General features: G+C 44.5%; 1 protein-coding gene across 1 annotated transcript in view; it reads left to right on the top strand.

Annotated features, from left to right (window-relative positions):
* The window catches only part of plxna3 (plexin A3), a 243,431-nt gene that overhangs the window by 124,160 nt on the left and 102,825 nt on the right, over positions 1–16,446 (top strand). Inside the window, exon 6 of the mRNA XM_051653449.1 lies at positions 10,478–10,601. Coding sequence (XP_051509409.1) covers positions 10,478–10,601 — 124 coding nt within the window. The remainder of the gene's footprint in view (positions 1–10,477; positions 10,602–16,446) is intronic.

Below are 16,446 nucleotides of genomic sequence, written 5' to 3'. Positions count from 1 at the left end.
CTTTTCAGCCCTTGGACCGACCTCTCATTTCTACGGGCAGGTGTTCCCCTAGAACTGGTCTCCAGGTGCATCGTGGTCACGACGGATGCCTCCTGGGGCACTGTTTGCAATGGGCACGCAGCCGCCGGCTTGTGGACGGGCCCGCGACTGCATTGGCACATCATCTGCCTCGAGTTGTTGGCAATTCTTCTTGCCCTGCGGAGGTTTTGGCCGTTGATCCAGGGCAAGCACGTGTTAGTTCAGACAGACAACAAGTCAACGGTAGCATATGTCAACCACCAAGGTGGTCTGCGCTCTCGTTGTATGTCAACTCTCCTGCCGTCTCCTCCTCTGGAGTCAGCAGCACTTCAAGTTGCTGCAAGCCATTCACATCCTGGGCAACCTCAACACTACAGCGGACACGCTGTCACGACAGGTTACCCTCAGGTGAGAGTGGAGACTCCACTCTCAGGTGGTCCAGCTGATTTGCGCTGCGGTGGTAGACACGATCACTCAGGCTAGGGCCCCCTCTACCCCTTTAAGTGGCGTCTGTTTGCTAAGTGGTGTTCTTCCCGACGGGAAGACCCCCAGAGATATGCAGTCGGATCGGTGCTTTCCTTCCTGCAGGAGAGGTTGGAAGGGAGACTGTCCCCTTCCACCATGAAGGTGTACGTTGCTGCCATAGCAGCACACCACGATGCAGTAGACGGTAAGTCCTTAGGGAAGCACGACCCGATCATCAAGGTCCTAAGAGGCACCAGGAGGCTGAATCCCCCCAGACCGCGCCTCATTCCCTCATTGGACCTCTCTGTAGTTCTTCAGGGTCTACAGAGAGCCCCCTTTGAGCCTTTGCAGTCAGCCGAGCTTAAGGCACTCTCCTTGAAGACTGCCCTCCTGACTGCGCTCACTTCCATCAAGAGGGTAGGAGACCTGCAAGCGTTCTCTGTCAACGAAACGTGCCTGGAGTTCGGTCCGGGCTACTCTCACGTGATCCTGAGATCCCGACCGGGCTATGTGCCCAAGGTTCCCACGACCCCTTTTAAGGACCAGGTGGTGAACCTGCAAGCACTGCCCCAGGAGGAGGCAGACCCAGCCCTGTCGTTGCTGTGTCCGGTGCGCGCTTTACGCATCTATTGGGATCTCACGCAGAGCTTTAGGATATCTGACCAGCTCTTTGTCTGCTTTGGTGCACAGCGGAAAGGAAGTGCCGTCTCCAAGCAGAGAATCGCCCACTGGCTCATTGACGCCATAACTATGGCATATCACGCCCAGAACATGCCGCCTCAGGTTGGGCTATGAGCCCATTCTACCAGGGGTGTAGCGGCCTCCTGGGCCCTGGCCAGGGGTGCCTCTCTAACAGACATTTGCAGAGCAGCAGGCTGGGCAACACCCAACACCTTTGCAAGGTTCTACAACCTCCGGGTGGAACTGGTTTCGTCCCAGGTAGTGGCACACAATACAGGTGGATAAGCCTGGGATAGCCAGCCGGGTGTATTGCTTGCACATAGCGCCTTCCACCTCATTTTGAGCTGAAGACGTGCGCCATTAATTCCCAGTAGTGTTCACAAACTGTGTTCCCTGGTTGACTTCCTCCGAGCCCTGTGGCAGTCGAGTTTTCAGAGAGACTCGTTGCCGGCCCAGTACACGTGCTAACTAAGTGTCCTGTTCTGGGGTAGGTGCTCCACATGTGGCGGTTCCCTGTAAGGCTAACCCCATGCGGTATATATTTTCCGCTAGTTCGTTTCCCTGTTGGCAAACTGCGTCTTCCTTGGGCAGAGCCCCTCTGCCCCAGTCTCCATGTTTGTAGTAACTCCTCCCCCGTTGGGTAGGATCTACCTTGAAGACTCTCTACATGGTCGGAAAGACCATGTGACGTATTTTTCCACTGAAATTTCCCCCCTCTCTTTGGGCAAGGTGTGGTCTCCGCGGTGTCTTCCCCTTGGTTGGGACACCCCCCGACTAGACCTGGCGGCCCAGACGGATAATCCCCCTTCTTTTTTAGGGAGTGGAAAAAAGAAGGGGAAAAGAGGCCACGACTGGGTTAGCCTGTCTCTATCTTTTGGGTAGTCGACTCGTCCCCAAAGGGCCGTTCGACACTCATAACTATGCTGGCTATGAGGCACACAGTAGTCTGCCCACCACACACCGCCAGTTCACATAACACAGTTCAGCCAATTGTGGCGTTTCGTATAGGGACCCCTAGTGTCACTACATCGACACAACGTCGAGTGAGTGACAGATAGGGAACGTCATGGTTACTTGTTTAACCTCCGTTCCCTGATAGAGGGAACGAGACGTTGTGTCCCTCCTGCCACAACGCTGAACTACCCGCTGAAATGGCCGGACCTTATATCGGCTCCTCAGCATAAAACCTGAATGAGTGGTTGCATACCAGCTCCTTTTATACCCGTATGTCCGGGGGAGTGGCATGCAAATACCACTCACCAATTTTCATTGGCCTTTTATCAAAGACCAGAGGTGTCTCGGGCTCCCAAGAGTGACCCCTAGTGTCACTACATCGACACAACGTCTCGTTCCCTCCATCAGGGTATGGAGGTTACACAAGTAACCATGATGTTTTTTAAAACGCCTCGAGACACCTGCGTTCTGTTCTGTTCGTTGCACTGTGATATTCTAACTAGAACATGTTTGGCTTGAACGGCCCCAGTGTTGCCAACTGGGTAGAGTATGTCATCATTTCAGTTGGTCTTTCTACTCTGGTTGGTGGAGAAGTCTGGAAAAGTCCAGCCAAGTTGAAAAGTCATGGAAAAGAGGGTTTTAGGTCACCGATGATGTCAGAGAAGCCTTAAAGGTCATGTACCAACCAGACTTGCTGAAACAAGTTTGATGGTTCTCATATTGTTTCTCTCACTTATCAAAGTCAAAGACACAATTGACCCAGACTCTCAGAGCACTTAGTCCTTTACATATATCAATTAATGCACGCCATTGATTTCTCTCATTCCTTCTATCACCCCTCACTCAATCTTAACAATCTGTCCGCCTGGTCACTTCTGACCACCACTTTTGGAGTTCTCCGTCATGAAAGGGCACTGGAGTTTTTCAAGATTTTTATCCTTTCTCTGCCCTAGTTCATCATTTACACAAGGTTCAATGTGACCTGAAAAGTAATAAAGCAATATTACTCGAACTGGAATAGGGAGATGGGAGACCAGTGAAAACCAGCCCTCGAATTATCCTTAGAAGAAAGACACTGAATATGAAGGCGTAATTGATTTCTTTGAAATTGGAATAGCTAAGCTGGTACTTTGAGTATGAAGCTCTCAGCTGGGGAGAAATGAGTTGCTTCAAACATATTCAGTTTCACAACCAGCCCTCAAACTTGTTCAGATGGAGAGAAAGGAAGAGAAAGGTCATAGAAGAGAAATTAAAGGATGCTTGGACTTCAGGTGAAGGTTAAAGGAAGAGTTCCAGCCTGATCTCTTAAATTACGTTACTGTGGCAACATTTCTGCAAAATGATATTTCGTGGTTTATTACACGTATCACAGTTCTGTGGTAAAATGTCCACTGTGTGGTTGCTAAAAAACAAGTTTAATGTTCTCCCAAACAGATGAGGTTTTTAAGGTTAATGCTCTATCGAATTTGATATCAACAAAACCTACAACATAACCGATGAAGAAAATGTGACCACGTCATTTTGTGGTGCTTCTATGATACTTTCAGCTCATGTCTTGACTTGCTCGTTCACTCTTCAGGACTCCAACCCCGGTCCTTTACATCGCAAGTGCAACTCTTTGATCGCACTTAAACAAGCTTGTAAATGTAGTTGGTTATGTAATGCAAATGTTAAAATATTTTCAACTCACAAGTGTGTGAGGAACAGGGTGAAAAGTACGTGTTAATGAACAACATGAGGTTGAGTCCATGTAAACGACTGCTTACATGGAGCATTGTTTCACATCTGTATGCTTCCTGTCATAGTCAATTTACAGCCCACGTTGAGTTCCTGTCCCAGATTCGGCTTGCTGTAAATATTGACTGAATCAATACAGGCCTTAAAGAGAACATTCCGGTTGTCTTCCGCTGGCACGTCACACTGTTGTAGTTGTATTGTTGTCACCTGGGAATTTGTGTCTTAGTTGCTGGTTAAGACCACTGTATCTGGAAAACTTTCAGCATAGTATCATAAATCACATTAGTTCCAGCTTACTAGAGAGACATGTTGAGATTAATTGGACATTTCACAAATGCAGAAAGAAAAAAACAAACTCAAAAGGGGGCTGGAATCCTTGTATGTGCATATACCAAGATACAGTTGAAGTCAGAAGTTTACATACACCTTAGCCAAATACATTTAAACTTAGTTTTTCACAAGTCCTGAAATTTAATCATAGAAAACATTGCCTGTCTTAGGTCAGTTAGGATCACTACTTTATTTTAAGAATGTGAAATGTCAGAATAATAGTAGAAATAATTATTTTTTTCAGCTTTTATTTCTTTCATCACATTCCAACGTTTTAGGTAGCCTTCCACAATCTTCTCAAAATAAGTTGCTGAAATTTTGGCCCATTCCTCCAGACAGAACTGGTGTAACTGAGTCAGGTTTGTAGGCCTCCTTGCTCACACACACTTTTTCAGTTCTACCCACAAAATATCTATCGGAATGAGGTCAGGGCTTTGTGATGACCACTCCAATACCTTTACTTTGGTGTCCTGGAGCCATTTTGCCACAACTTTGGAGGTATGCTTGGGGTTATTGTCCATTTGGAAGACCCATTTGCGACCAAGCTTTAACTTCCTGGCTGATGTCTTGAGATGTTGCTTCAATATATCCACATAATTTTCCTTCCTCATGATGTCTCTTTTTTGAAGTGCACCAGTCCCTCCTGCAGCAAAGCACCCCCACAACATGATGCTGCCACCCCCATGCTTCACGGTTGGGATGGTGTTCTTCGGCTTGCAAGCCTCACCCTTTTTCTTCCAAACATAACGATGGGCATTGTGGTCAAAAAGTTACATTTTTGTTTCATCAGACCAGAGGAAATTTCTCCAAAAAAGTAAAATCTCTTTGTCCCCATGTGCACTTGCAAACTGTAGTCTGGCTTTTTATGGCAGTTTTGGAGCAGTGGGTTTTTCCATGCTGAGTAGCCTTTAAGGTTATTTTGATATAGGACTCGTTTTACTGTGGATATAGATACTTGTCTACCTGTTTCCTCCAGCATCTTCACAAGGTCCTTTGCTGTTGTTCTTGGATTAATTTGCACTTTTCGCACCAAACTACATTCATTTCTAGGAGACAGAATGCATCTCCTTCCTGAGCAGTAATATGGCTGCATGGTCCCATGGTGTTTATACTTGTATACTGTTGTTTGTACAGATGAACTTAGTATCTTAAGGCATTTGGAAATTGCTCCCAAGGATGAACCAGACTTGTGGAGGTCCACAATTTTTTTTTCTGAGGTTTTGGCTGATTACTTTTGATTTTCCCATGATATCAAGCAAAGAGGAACTGAGTATGAAGGCCTTAAAATACATCCACAGGTACACCACCAATTGACTCCAGTTAGCCAGTTAGCCTATCAGAAGCCAATTGGCTAATTTCCTAAAGGCTTGACATCATTTTCTGGAATTTTCCAAGCTGTTTAAAGGCACAGTTTACTCAGTGAATGTAAATTTCTGACCCACCGGAATTGTGATATAGTCAATTAAAAGTGAAACAATCTGTCTGTAAACAATTGTTGGAAAAAGTACTTGTGTCATGCACAAAGTATATGTCCTAAATTACTTTCCAAAACTATAGTTTGCTAATATGAAATCTGTGGAGAGGTTAAAAAATGAGTTTTAATGATTTCAACCTAAGTGTATGTAAACTTCTGGCTTCAACTGTTTATCAGCTCATTTTCCGAAAGCTAGGCTATTTTGGTAATGGAATAATACTGATTACTGCACAGTACACACTCAGTAGGTTTGTATGCACTTAAAAAGTTTGATTTCAGTTGAAATATAACAGTGAAAAAAAAAAAACTTAAAAAAAAATATTATGCAAATGATTTAGTCCAAGCATGGCTTTGTCCAACATGTATACACGTTAATAGGATGACAATTGGCTTAAAAATTGAGCTCATGTGCAGAAAGGCAGGTTATACATATTTATACGTTGGCTGAGGATGTATGTGACCCCACGTATTTGTCATCCTTCCTTCAAATTTTTATTATGCATTGTGTCATGTATGCTCGACTAAGCAAAAACTCACTGTAGTTCGATTGTAATTGTGCATATTAACATAATATTATACATACTATTTAAAAAAAATGGTACATGTAAAAAAGTAGGCATTATTCCACGATAAACTTTTCAAGAATTTTGTTGTCACATGACCACATTATATTTAGCTTATACACATGACCATCACTGGAGCGATTACATGTTTAATTCGATGAGTGCTGTCCACTTATCATCTTGAACATAAAAGCAGTTATTTTGCATTTTAATCCAATTTTGTATGCATTGTCTTGCCATTTGGCAGTCCGCTCAAATAAATAGTCAAGAAAGAGATAAAAAAAAATTTTTTTTAAATAATTAATTCTTCACACAGGAAATATAAGGACATGTTGATAGCATTGCATCGTGGAATACAGCAATTCACGCAGTCATCTTAGTTGTATAATGCACATTTTGATGAAAGTAGTTATTCATCTGTGTATTCTATACATACAGGGAAAAAAATTATACACATACTATATACTGTAGCATTAGAAATAGTTGCAAGGTAGTGTACTATTTGAATGTAGCAGTAACCCTTTACAATAAGGTTCCATTCATTAACATTAATTAATGCATTTGGTATCATGATCTAACAATGAACAATATACAGTTGTGGCCAAAAATATTGGCACCCTTGGTAAATATGAGCAAAGAAAAAGAAATCTGCATTGTTTATCCTTTTGATCTTTCATTTTAAAAAAATCACAAAAATCTAACCTTTAATTGAAGTAAAACAATTGAAATAGGGGAAATATCTCATTATTTTTCTCCAAAAAGCATTGGCCACAATTATTGGCACCCTTTTATTCAATACTTTTTTCAACCTCCCTTTGCCAAGACAGCAGCTCTGAGTCTTCTCTTATAATGCCTCAGGTTGGAGAACACCTGGCAAGGGATCTGAGACCATTCCTCCATACAGAATCTCTGCAGATCCTTCAAATTCCAAGGTCCATGTTGGTGGACTCTCCTCTTCAGTTCACCCCACAAATTTTCTATGGGGTTCAGATCAGGGGACTGGGATGGCCATGGCAGAACCTTGATTTTGTGGTCAGTGAACCATTTTTGTGTTGATTCTGATGTTTGTTTTGGATCATTGTTCTGCTGGAAGATCCAACCACGGCCCATTGTAAGGTTTCTGGCAGAGGCAGCCAGGTTTTGATTTTTTATCTCTTGGTATTTGATAGAGTCCGTGATGCCATATATCCGAACAAGATGTCCAGGACCTCTGGCAGAAAAACAGCCCCACAACATTAAAGATCCAGCACCACATTTAACCATGGGCATTGGGTACTTCTTCATCTCTGTGTGTGCCAAACCCATCTCTGGTGTTTGCTGCAGAAAAGCTCTTTTTTTGTTTCATCTAACCATAGAACCCAGTCGCATTTGAAGTTCCAGTAGTGTCTGGCAAACTGAAGATGCTTAAATTTGTTGTTGGATGAGAGCATTTTTTTTTTTTTTTTTTTTGAAACCCTCCCAAACAACTTGTGGTGATGTAGGTGATGTCTGATATGTGTTGTTTGTTAGTCTTTCTGACCCCAAGACCCAACTAATTTCTGCAATTCTCCAGTTGTGATCCTTAGAGATTCTTTGGCCACTTGAACCATCCTCCTCACTGTGCGTGGAGACAATATAGACACACGTCCTTTACCAGGCCGATTCTTAAGATCTCCAGTTGATTGGAACTTGTTAATTATTGCCCTGATGGTGGAAATGGACATTTTCAGTGCTTTGGCTATTTTCTTATAGCCACTTCCCATTTTGTGAAGCTCAATAACCTTTTGCCACACATCAGAACTATATTCTTTAGTCTAACCCACTGTGATTGATGATTAAGGGAATTTGGTGTGTGTCATATTTATACCCCTGTGAAACAGGAAGTCATGGCTGAACAATTTCATGTTCCTAGTCACCCAGGTGTACTAAAAAATTTAAAATATGAATGGGAATATACTTCAGATATATTTTACTCGTAAGAATTTCTAGGGATGCCAGTAATTGTAGCCAACATGTTTTGGATAAAAATATTTATTTAATAATGAGATATTTTCCCTCTTTCATTTGTTTTACTTCAATTAAAGGTTAGATTTTTGTGTTTTTTTGTTTTTTTTAGAATGAAAGATCAAAAGGATAAACAATGCAGATTTTTTTTCACAGCCTTCTTAGTTCATATTTACCAAGGGTGACAATATATTTGGCCACCACTGTGTTTTACAGCATTTATTAATCTTTGTTAATGTGCTGTAATCGATTTTTGTTTTTCATGGAAAAGTATGCAAAAAATTGTCCTAGTCCCATGAAGAAATTAATTAAATACTGTAAGTGTCCTGAGATATCTCATCGGTCTCTGTGACAGCTGTAGACTTTGTAAACAACAAACAAAAATTTGTCCGCGTACCGTGGACATTTTCGCTTTTCACCTTTGCTCATTCTCATTTGAAGCAGATTGAGGCGATGATTAATAATGTTTGTCAGTTGAGAGTGCTATTGTGCCACTGTTGAATTTGACAATGCTGCTGTTTTGCTCAGTTTTTGTTTCAAAATTATCTTTGGAGGGTGGGGTTTCGGAATGAGGGGGGGTGTGGCTAAGTCGTTTACAGCACCTTTAATAAGAATACTATTGATCATTGTTAGTTCATGTTAATTCATCATGTTAGTGCATTAATGTTTATAATTACAACTTTTTATTTTAAAAATGTATTACTATATTTTGTAATTAACATTAACCAAGTTTAATAAATGCTGTACAGTATCGTTCAGTGTTAGTTCACGTTAACTAATGTTGTTAGCAAATGGAATCTTATTGTAAATTGTTACCAATGCAGCCCTAGTGAGCTGCCCTACAGCTTACATAGGCACCTTGCTTTTAAGGGGCCATTCACATCTAATGCATTTTTGCGTCTGTCCGTGCTGTTTTTCAGTTATTTCTCTGTGTAAACATGCAGTAGATGGACGTGTTTGACCATTTCGCCACATCTTGCTGATTTTTAAGCATCTCAAGAAGGAGCACTGCATTTTTTTTACCTGCCTTGTCTAGAAAAAAAACTGCGTTCTGTTCCATTTATTGCGCTGCACCTAGATTATTATTTTTTTTTACGCAGGAAAGCATTCAGTTTGAACGCCCCCTGAGGCAGCATTCTAATGGTCTTGGAGACTCGTACAGGATGAGCCTATGATGCCTTTAAAAGCTGCCTCGGTAAACAGCTCACTAGGTGTTAAAACAGTGCAATCCTGTCTCTTTCTGTCTCTTTTTAATTAAGACTGCTCCCATCCCCCCCCCAGACATATGGGCATAATTAAGGGAAAACAAATCAATGTGTTCATAGCTGGTGAATAATGGCATCGCCAGTATCCACTGTACTTTCTTCAAAAATGCGGCCTTTGGGTACCTGAGCTTTTGACAAATATTTTGCTTCCCTGCACATACAGTATCTGACGGGTAAGGGTTTTAATATAATCCGGGCGGCTAGATTTGTTGTGCTTTTAGGTCTCTCCTCTGTGTGCATTTTTCATTAGCTTTTCTCTGGAGCGGCCTCAAAATTAAAGCACATTTAATTTACAGTGCCTTGTCATGCATCATCAGTTTATACTGTACCTTTTATTTATCCATCTACCTGTAATCAACAATAGCCAAATACAGGACTGCAACTGCATACTAGGATTCCACTTTAGGTGGAGATCACAAAGAATGCATATTTTAATGCGCCGTGCCATGACTGTGGTAGTGCAAACTTTGTTAGTGTGTGGTTCAGCCAAGGGTCACGTTATGCTGGAGTACAGCTTTTGTGTACATTAGCGACACTCTGTAGTAATACCTCCTTGTTCGCAGTCTAACACAAACACGGGTGACTTTTAACTTCACTTAACACATCTAACCAAGATGCCAGATTTATGAATGTTTTAATATCTGGCACCTTTCTTTGCAGATATACTCATGAGGAAATCTAGGTGGGGGAAAAACTAAAGGACATAGGAAATGTGTCTGAATGAGCAGCAAAGCATTCATTATAATTGGTGGGGACTTTTGTCCTTTACATTTAGACATTTCTATACCCGTTCCCTCCACTTTTTGGGCGATAATAAATATCCATTATTTTTTTTACAAGCATTGGCTTGAGTGAACAGGAAAAAGCGATGTACTGTTCACTGAAGCTTGAACGAGATGGACCGTTGCTCTTGCCAAACACCTTTTATCAAGCAACCACCGCCAACTCCAAGCTATTGTGGTGGCCAGAATGTTTGTTTACTCATCCGTTTGCTTGTTTGTTTGTAGGTGCTCCAGAAAGGAAGCGTGCGAGAAGTGGGCGGAGCCACTGCACTTCAGTACGGAGCTGAAACAGTGTGTTGACATCACCGTCAATCCTGATAACATGTCCGTGACCTCTGCCTCGACACAGGTGATTTCATTTTTTATGCTGCCCAGAAGCATAAAATCACTCTGGTGGGGCGGCGTAACCATTTTATAAAGCATTTTTATCATGGATTTTCATAACACAATCCTTTACAAGTATTGCTTTTACTGTGTTATTAATGATTTAAAAAATAATAATATAGAGTGGCCCCAAAAAGTATTTGGACACTTAAGCCACACTTACAAATGTCTGAATGTCATTGCTTTAGATAAAAAAATATTAAACCAAGTGGCATCTGCAAACAAATTCTGCTAGAGCTTTTCTGAGAACAATTTCACTTCACCATATACAGTATATATATATATATATATATATATATACCGATCAGCCACAGCATTAAAGCCACCTGCCTAATATTGTGTAGGTCCTCCACCTGCCACCAAAACAGCGCCAACCCACATCAAAATAGCATTCTGAGATGATGTTCTTCTCAGCACAATTGTACTGAGTGGTTATCAGGATGTTTTTGTTTTTGATATTCAGATATCAATATTTGGTATCACAGCTTTCATGCGTCTTGGCATGCTCTCTACCAGTCTTTCACATTGCTGTTGGGTAACTTCTCCTGGCACAAAAATTCAAGCAGTTCGGCTTTGTTTGATGGCTTGTGGCCATCCAACTTCCTCATGATCACATTCCGGAGGTTTTCAATGGGGTTCAAGTCTAGAGATTGGGCTGGCCATGACAGGGTCTTTATCCGGTAGTCCTCCATCCACACCTTGATTGATCTGGCTGTGTGGCATGGAGCATTGTCCTGCTGGAAAACCAATCCTCAGAGTTGGGGAACATTGTCAGAGCCGAAGGAAGCAGGTTTTCTTCCAGAATAACCTTGTACGTGGCTTAATTCATGTGTCCTTCATAAAGACAAATCTGCCTGATTCCAGCCTTGCTGAAGCACCCCCAGATCATCACAGATCCTTCACCAAATTTCGCAGTGGGTGCGAGACACTGTGGCTTGAAGGCCTCTCCAGGTCTCTGTCTAACCAGGTGGAGGATTGGTGATGATCTGGGGGTGCTTCAGCAAGGCTGGAATCGGGCAGATTCGTCTTTATGAAGGACGCATGAGTCAAGCCATGTACAAAGTTATACTGGAAGAAAACTTACTTCCTTCTGCTCTGATCATCTTTTGTGCCAGGAGTGGCATAAAGTCACCCAACAGCAATGTAATAGACTGGTAGAGTGTATGCCAAGATGCATGAAATCCACCAAATCTTGATTTCTGAACTCTTCCTAAGTTAAAACATTAGTGTTGTGTTGTTTAAAAATGAATATGAACTTGTTTTCTTTGGATTATTCGAGGTCTGAAAACACTGCATCTTTTTTGTTATTTTGACCAGTTGTCATTTTCTGCAAATAAATGCTCTAAATGACAATATTTTTATTTGGAATTTGGGAGAAATGTTGTCAGTACTTTATATAATAAAACTAAAATGTTCATTTTACTCAAACACATACTATAAATAGTAAATTCAGAGAAACTGATAATTTTGCAGTGGTCTCTTAATTTTTTCCAGAGCTGTGTGTGTGTGTATATATATATATATAAAGAGAGAGAGAGAGAGAGAGAGAGACCAACCAACCGACTGACCAAGCTTCTTTGAAATTTTGCTTAAAGAGTGCGCTTATGGTAACACTTTACAATAAGGTTGTATTTATTGACATTAGTGAATGTATTAGGTATCATGAACTTACAATGAACAATATTTTTTAACAACATTTATTAATCTTGGTTAATGTGAATTTATGAAAATACAATTGTTTATTGTTAGTTAAGGTTAATTCATACTGCATTACCTCATGTTAACATATGCAACTTTCAATTTAAAAAATGTATTACTATGTTGTAATTAACATTAACCAAGATTAATAAATGCTTTAAAACTATTACTCACTGTAAGTTCATGTTAACTAATGTAGTTAAAGGTGCTGTAGGCAATTTTAGCCATTCTAGAATTTCCACAAACTGAGCCATTGGATTAGCCATGCCCCCCCCCCCCCCCAAAAAACCTCTGCACTGCAAAGATGCTAAATGAGCTTTAATGAGACCGATACGAGCAGAAACGGTTGTCAAAAACAACAGCAGCAAAATTGTGCCCTCTACTGACAATTATTATGAGCAACATGACATATAAGTGGCATTATGCCTCAATTATTCGCTGCAAGAGAACATACAAAATGATTGACAGGCAGAAAGCATCATTTTCCATGGACCACAGACACATTTTTGTTTGCTGTTTACAGAGTCTAGAGCGGTCATAGAGACCGGTGAGATATCTCAGTACACTAATGTCATTAATATCTTTCAGGGAGTAGTAAAATTGTTTGCATACCTTTCCATGAAAAAATCGCTTACAGCACCTGTAACGTCCTGGTTACTTTCATAACCTCCGTTCCCTGATGGAGGGAACGAGACATTGTGTCGATGTAATGACACTAGGGGTCACTCTTGGGAGCCCCAAACACCTCTGCTTTTTTTAAAAAAGGCCAATGAGAATTGGCGAGTGGAATTTGCATGCCACTCCTCCGGACATACAGGTATAAAAGGAGCTGGTATGCAACCACTCATTCAGGTTTTGTGCTGAGGAGCCGAGACCAGGTCCCGGCCATTTCAGCGGGTAGTTCAGCATTGTGGCAAGAGGGACACAACGTCTCGTTCCCTCCATCAGGGAATGGAGGTTACGAAAGTAACCAGGACTTTCCCTATCTGTCACTCACTCGACGTTTTGTCGATGTAGTGACACTAGGGGTCCCTATACAAAACGCCACAACTATCTGAACTGTGTTACATGAACTGGTGGTGTGTGACGGGCAGAGCGCTGTGTGCCTCATAGTCAGCACACCAGGCCGTCACGTAACCTCCCCCAACTCTCTTTTCTCCCCAAAAAGTGTGGAATTTGTTAACCGACTGGGAGTCATAAGTGTCTGCATCAGGGGATGTCCCTCCCAAGGGGAAGACACCACGGAGACCACACCCCGCCCCAAAAGGGGGGGGGGTATTTTGAGTGGAATACGTCACATGGTCTTACCAAGTCTTGTTGGAAGTATGTCATGTGGAGAGGTCCCATGGTATGTCCTACCCGAAGGATGAGGAGTTTCTACAGAGCATGGCGACCGAGGGCAGAGGGGCCTAGGACAACACCAAGGCTGGGTCTGCCTCCTCCTGGGGAAGCGCTTGCAGGTTCACCACTTGATCCCTAAAAGGGGTCGTGGGAACCTTGGGCACATAGCCCGGTCGGGGTCTCAGGATCACGTGAGAGTAACCCGGACCGAACTCCAGGCACGATTCGCTGACAGAGAACGCCTGCATGTCCCCTACCCTTTTGATGGAAGTGAGTGCAGTCAGGAGGGCAGTCTTCAAAGAGAGTGCCTTAAGCTCAGCTGACACCAAGGGCTCAAAGGGAGCTCCCTGTAGACCCTGAAGGACTACAGAGAGGTCCCACAAGGGGACGAGGCATGGTCTGGAGGGATTCAACCTCCTAGCGCCTCTCAGGAACCTGATGATCAAGTCGTGCTTCCCCAAATAATTACCATCTACTGCATCGTGATGAGCTGAAATAGTGGCTGCATACACCTTCAGGGTGGAGGGGGACAGCCGCCCCTCCAGCCTCTCCTGCAGGAAGAAAGCACCGATCCGACTGCGCATCTCTGGGGGTCTTCGGGTCGGGAAGAACACCACTTAGCGAACAGACGCCACTTCAAGGCATACAGGTGCCTCGTAGAGGGCGCCCTAGCCTGAGTGATCGTGTCTACCACCGCTGGTGGTAGGCCACTTAGGTCTTCTGTGCCCCGTCCAAGGGCCAGATGTGGAGATTCCAGAGGTCTGGTTGCGGGTGCCAGATGGTGCCCCGTCCCTGAGAAAGAATGTCCTTCCTCAGGGGAATTCGCCAGGGGGGGCTGTTGCGAGGAGCGTGAGATCCGAGATCCATGTCTGGGTGGGCCAGTAGGGTGCTACTAGGATGATCTGCTCCTCGTCCTCCCTGACCTTGCACAGGGTCTGTGCAAGTAGGCTCACTGGGGGAAACGTGTATTTGCATAGTCCAGGGGCCAGCTGTGTGCCAGCACATCTATACCGAGAGGTGCCTTGGTCAGGGCGTACCAAAGCGGGCAGTGGGAGGATTTCCGGGAAGCAAACAGGTCTATCTGTGCTCGACCGAATCGACTCCAAATCAGCTGGAACACCTGAGGGTGGAGTCTCCACTCTCCCCTGAGGGTAACCTGATGTGACAGCACGTCCGCTGTGGTGTTGAAGTCACCTGGGATGTGAGTAGCTCATAGTGACTTGAGGCACTGTTGACTCCAGAGGAGGAGACGGTGGGCGAGTTGTGACATGCAACGGGTGCGTAGACCGCCTTGACAGTTGATGTACGCTTCCGTCGCTGTGTTGTCTGTCCAGACCAACACGTGCTTGCCCTGGATCAACGGCCGGAACTTCCGCAAGGCGAGCACTACTGCCAACAACTCTAGGCAGTTGATGTGCCAACGCAGCCGCGGGCCAGTCCAGGAGCCGGCGGCTGTGTGCCCATTGCATACGGCGCCCCAGCCCGTCTTGGAGGCGTCTGTTGTAACCACAACGCGCCTGGAGACCTGCTCTAGGGGAACCCCTGCCTGTAGAAATGCAAGGTCGGTCCAAGGACTGAAGAGGCGGTGACAGATCGGCGTGATGGCCACCCGATGTGTCCCGCGGCGCCATGCCCATCTCGGGACTCGAGTCTGAAGCCAGTGCTGAAGTGGTCTTATATGCATCAACCCGAGTGGTGTGGCCACCGCTAAGGATGCCATATGCCCCAGGAGCCTCTGGAATTTTCAGTGGAAATGCTGTCCTCCGTCTGAACGCCTTCAGACAGTTCAGCACCGACTGCGCGCTCTCGTTCATGGGGCGTGCTGTCATCGAGTCCAACTCCAAACCGAGAAAAGAAATGCTCTGAACTGGGAAGAGCTTGCTCTTTTCCCAGTTGACCCAAAGCCCCAGTCGGCTGAGGTGCCGGAGCACGAGGTCCCTGTGTGCGCACAGCAACTCCCGAGAGTGAGCTAGGATTAGCCAGTCGTCGAGATGGTTGAGGATGCGGATGCCCTCTTCCCTTAGCGGGGCAAGGGCTGCCTCTGCGACCTTCGTGAAGATGCGAGAGGACAGGCCGAAGGGGAGGACCTTGTACTGGTACTGTACTGGACCTTGTACTGGCCTTCGAAGGCAATCCGCAGGAAGGGTCTGTGTCGAGGTAAGACCGAGATGTGGAAGTATGCGTCCTTCAGGTCTACTGCTGCGAGCCAATTTTGATGCCAGACGCTTGCTAGAGTGCATTTTTGCCTCAGCATCTTGAACGGGAGTCTGTGCAAAGCCCGGTTTCACTACTCGCAGGTCCAGGATTGGTCGCAACCCACCACCTTTCTTTGGTATGATGAAGTAAGGGCTGTAGAACCCTTTCTTCATCTCGGCTGGAGGGACAGGCTGTATCGCACCCTTGCACAGAAGGGTAGCTATCTCCGCACGCAAGGTAGCAGCTTTCTCGCCCTTCACCGAGGTGAAGCGGACGCCACTGAACCTGGATGGGCGCCTGGCAAACTGAATCGCATAGCCGAGTTGGACAGTCCGGGTCAGCCATCATGACGGGTTGGAAAGCGTGAGCCACGCGCCAAAACTCCAGGCTAGGGGGACCAAGAGAATGATCACGTCGGACATATCAGCGGGTGGGGCCTCATGAATCCTTCCTCGGGTTCTTAGTGGCCGGCCGTGAGACGGGTGGAACTGTGCCTTGTTAGCCTCTCGCATCTCAACCAAGTTGAGCCAAATGTGGTGCTCCTGGACCACCAGGGTGGACATCGCCTGCCCAAG

This window comes from Myxocyprinus asiaticus, chromosome 24 (genome assembly GCF_019703515.2).
Source record: "Myxocyprinus asiaticus isolate MX2 ecotype Aquarium Trade chromosome 24, UBuf_Myxa_2, whole genome shotgun sequence".
Lineage (NCBI taxonomy): Eukaryota > Metazoa > Chordata > Actinopteri > Cypriniformes > Catostomidae > Myxocyprinus > Myxocyprinus asiaticus.
The sequence above is the reverse complement of the archived record's forward strand: the minus strand, read 5'-3'. Positions and strand labels throughout refer to the sequence as shown.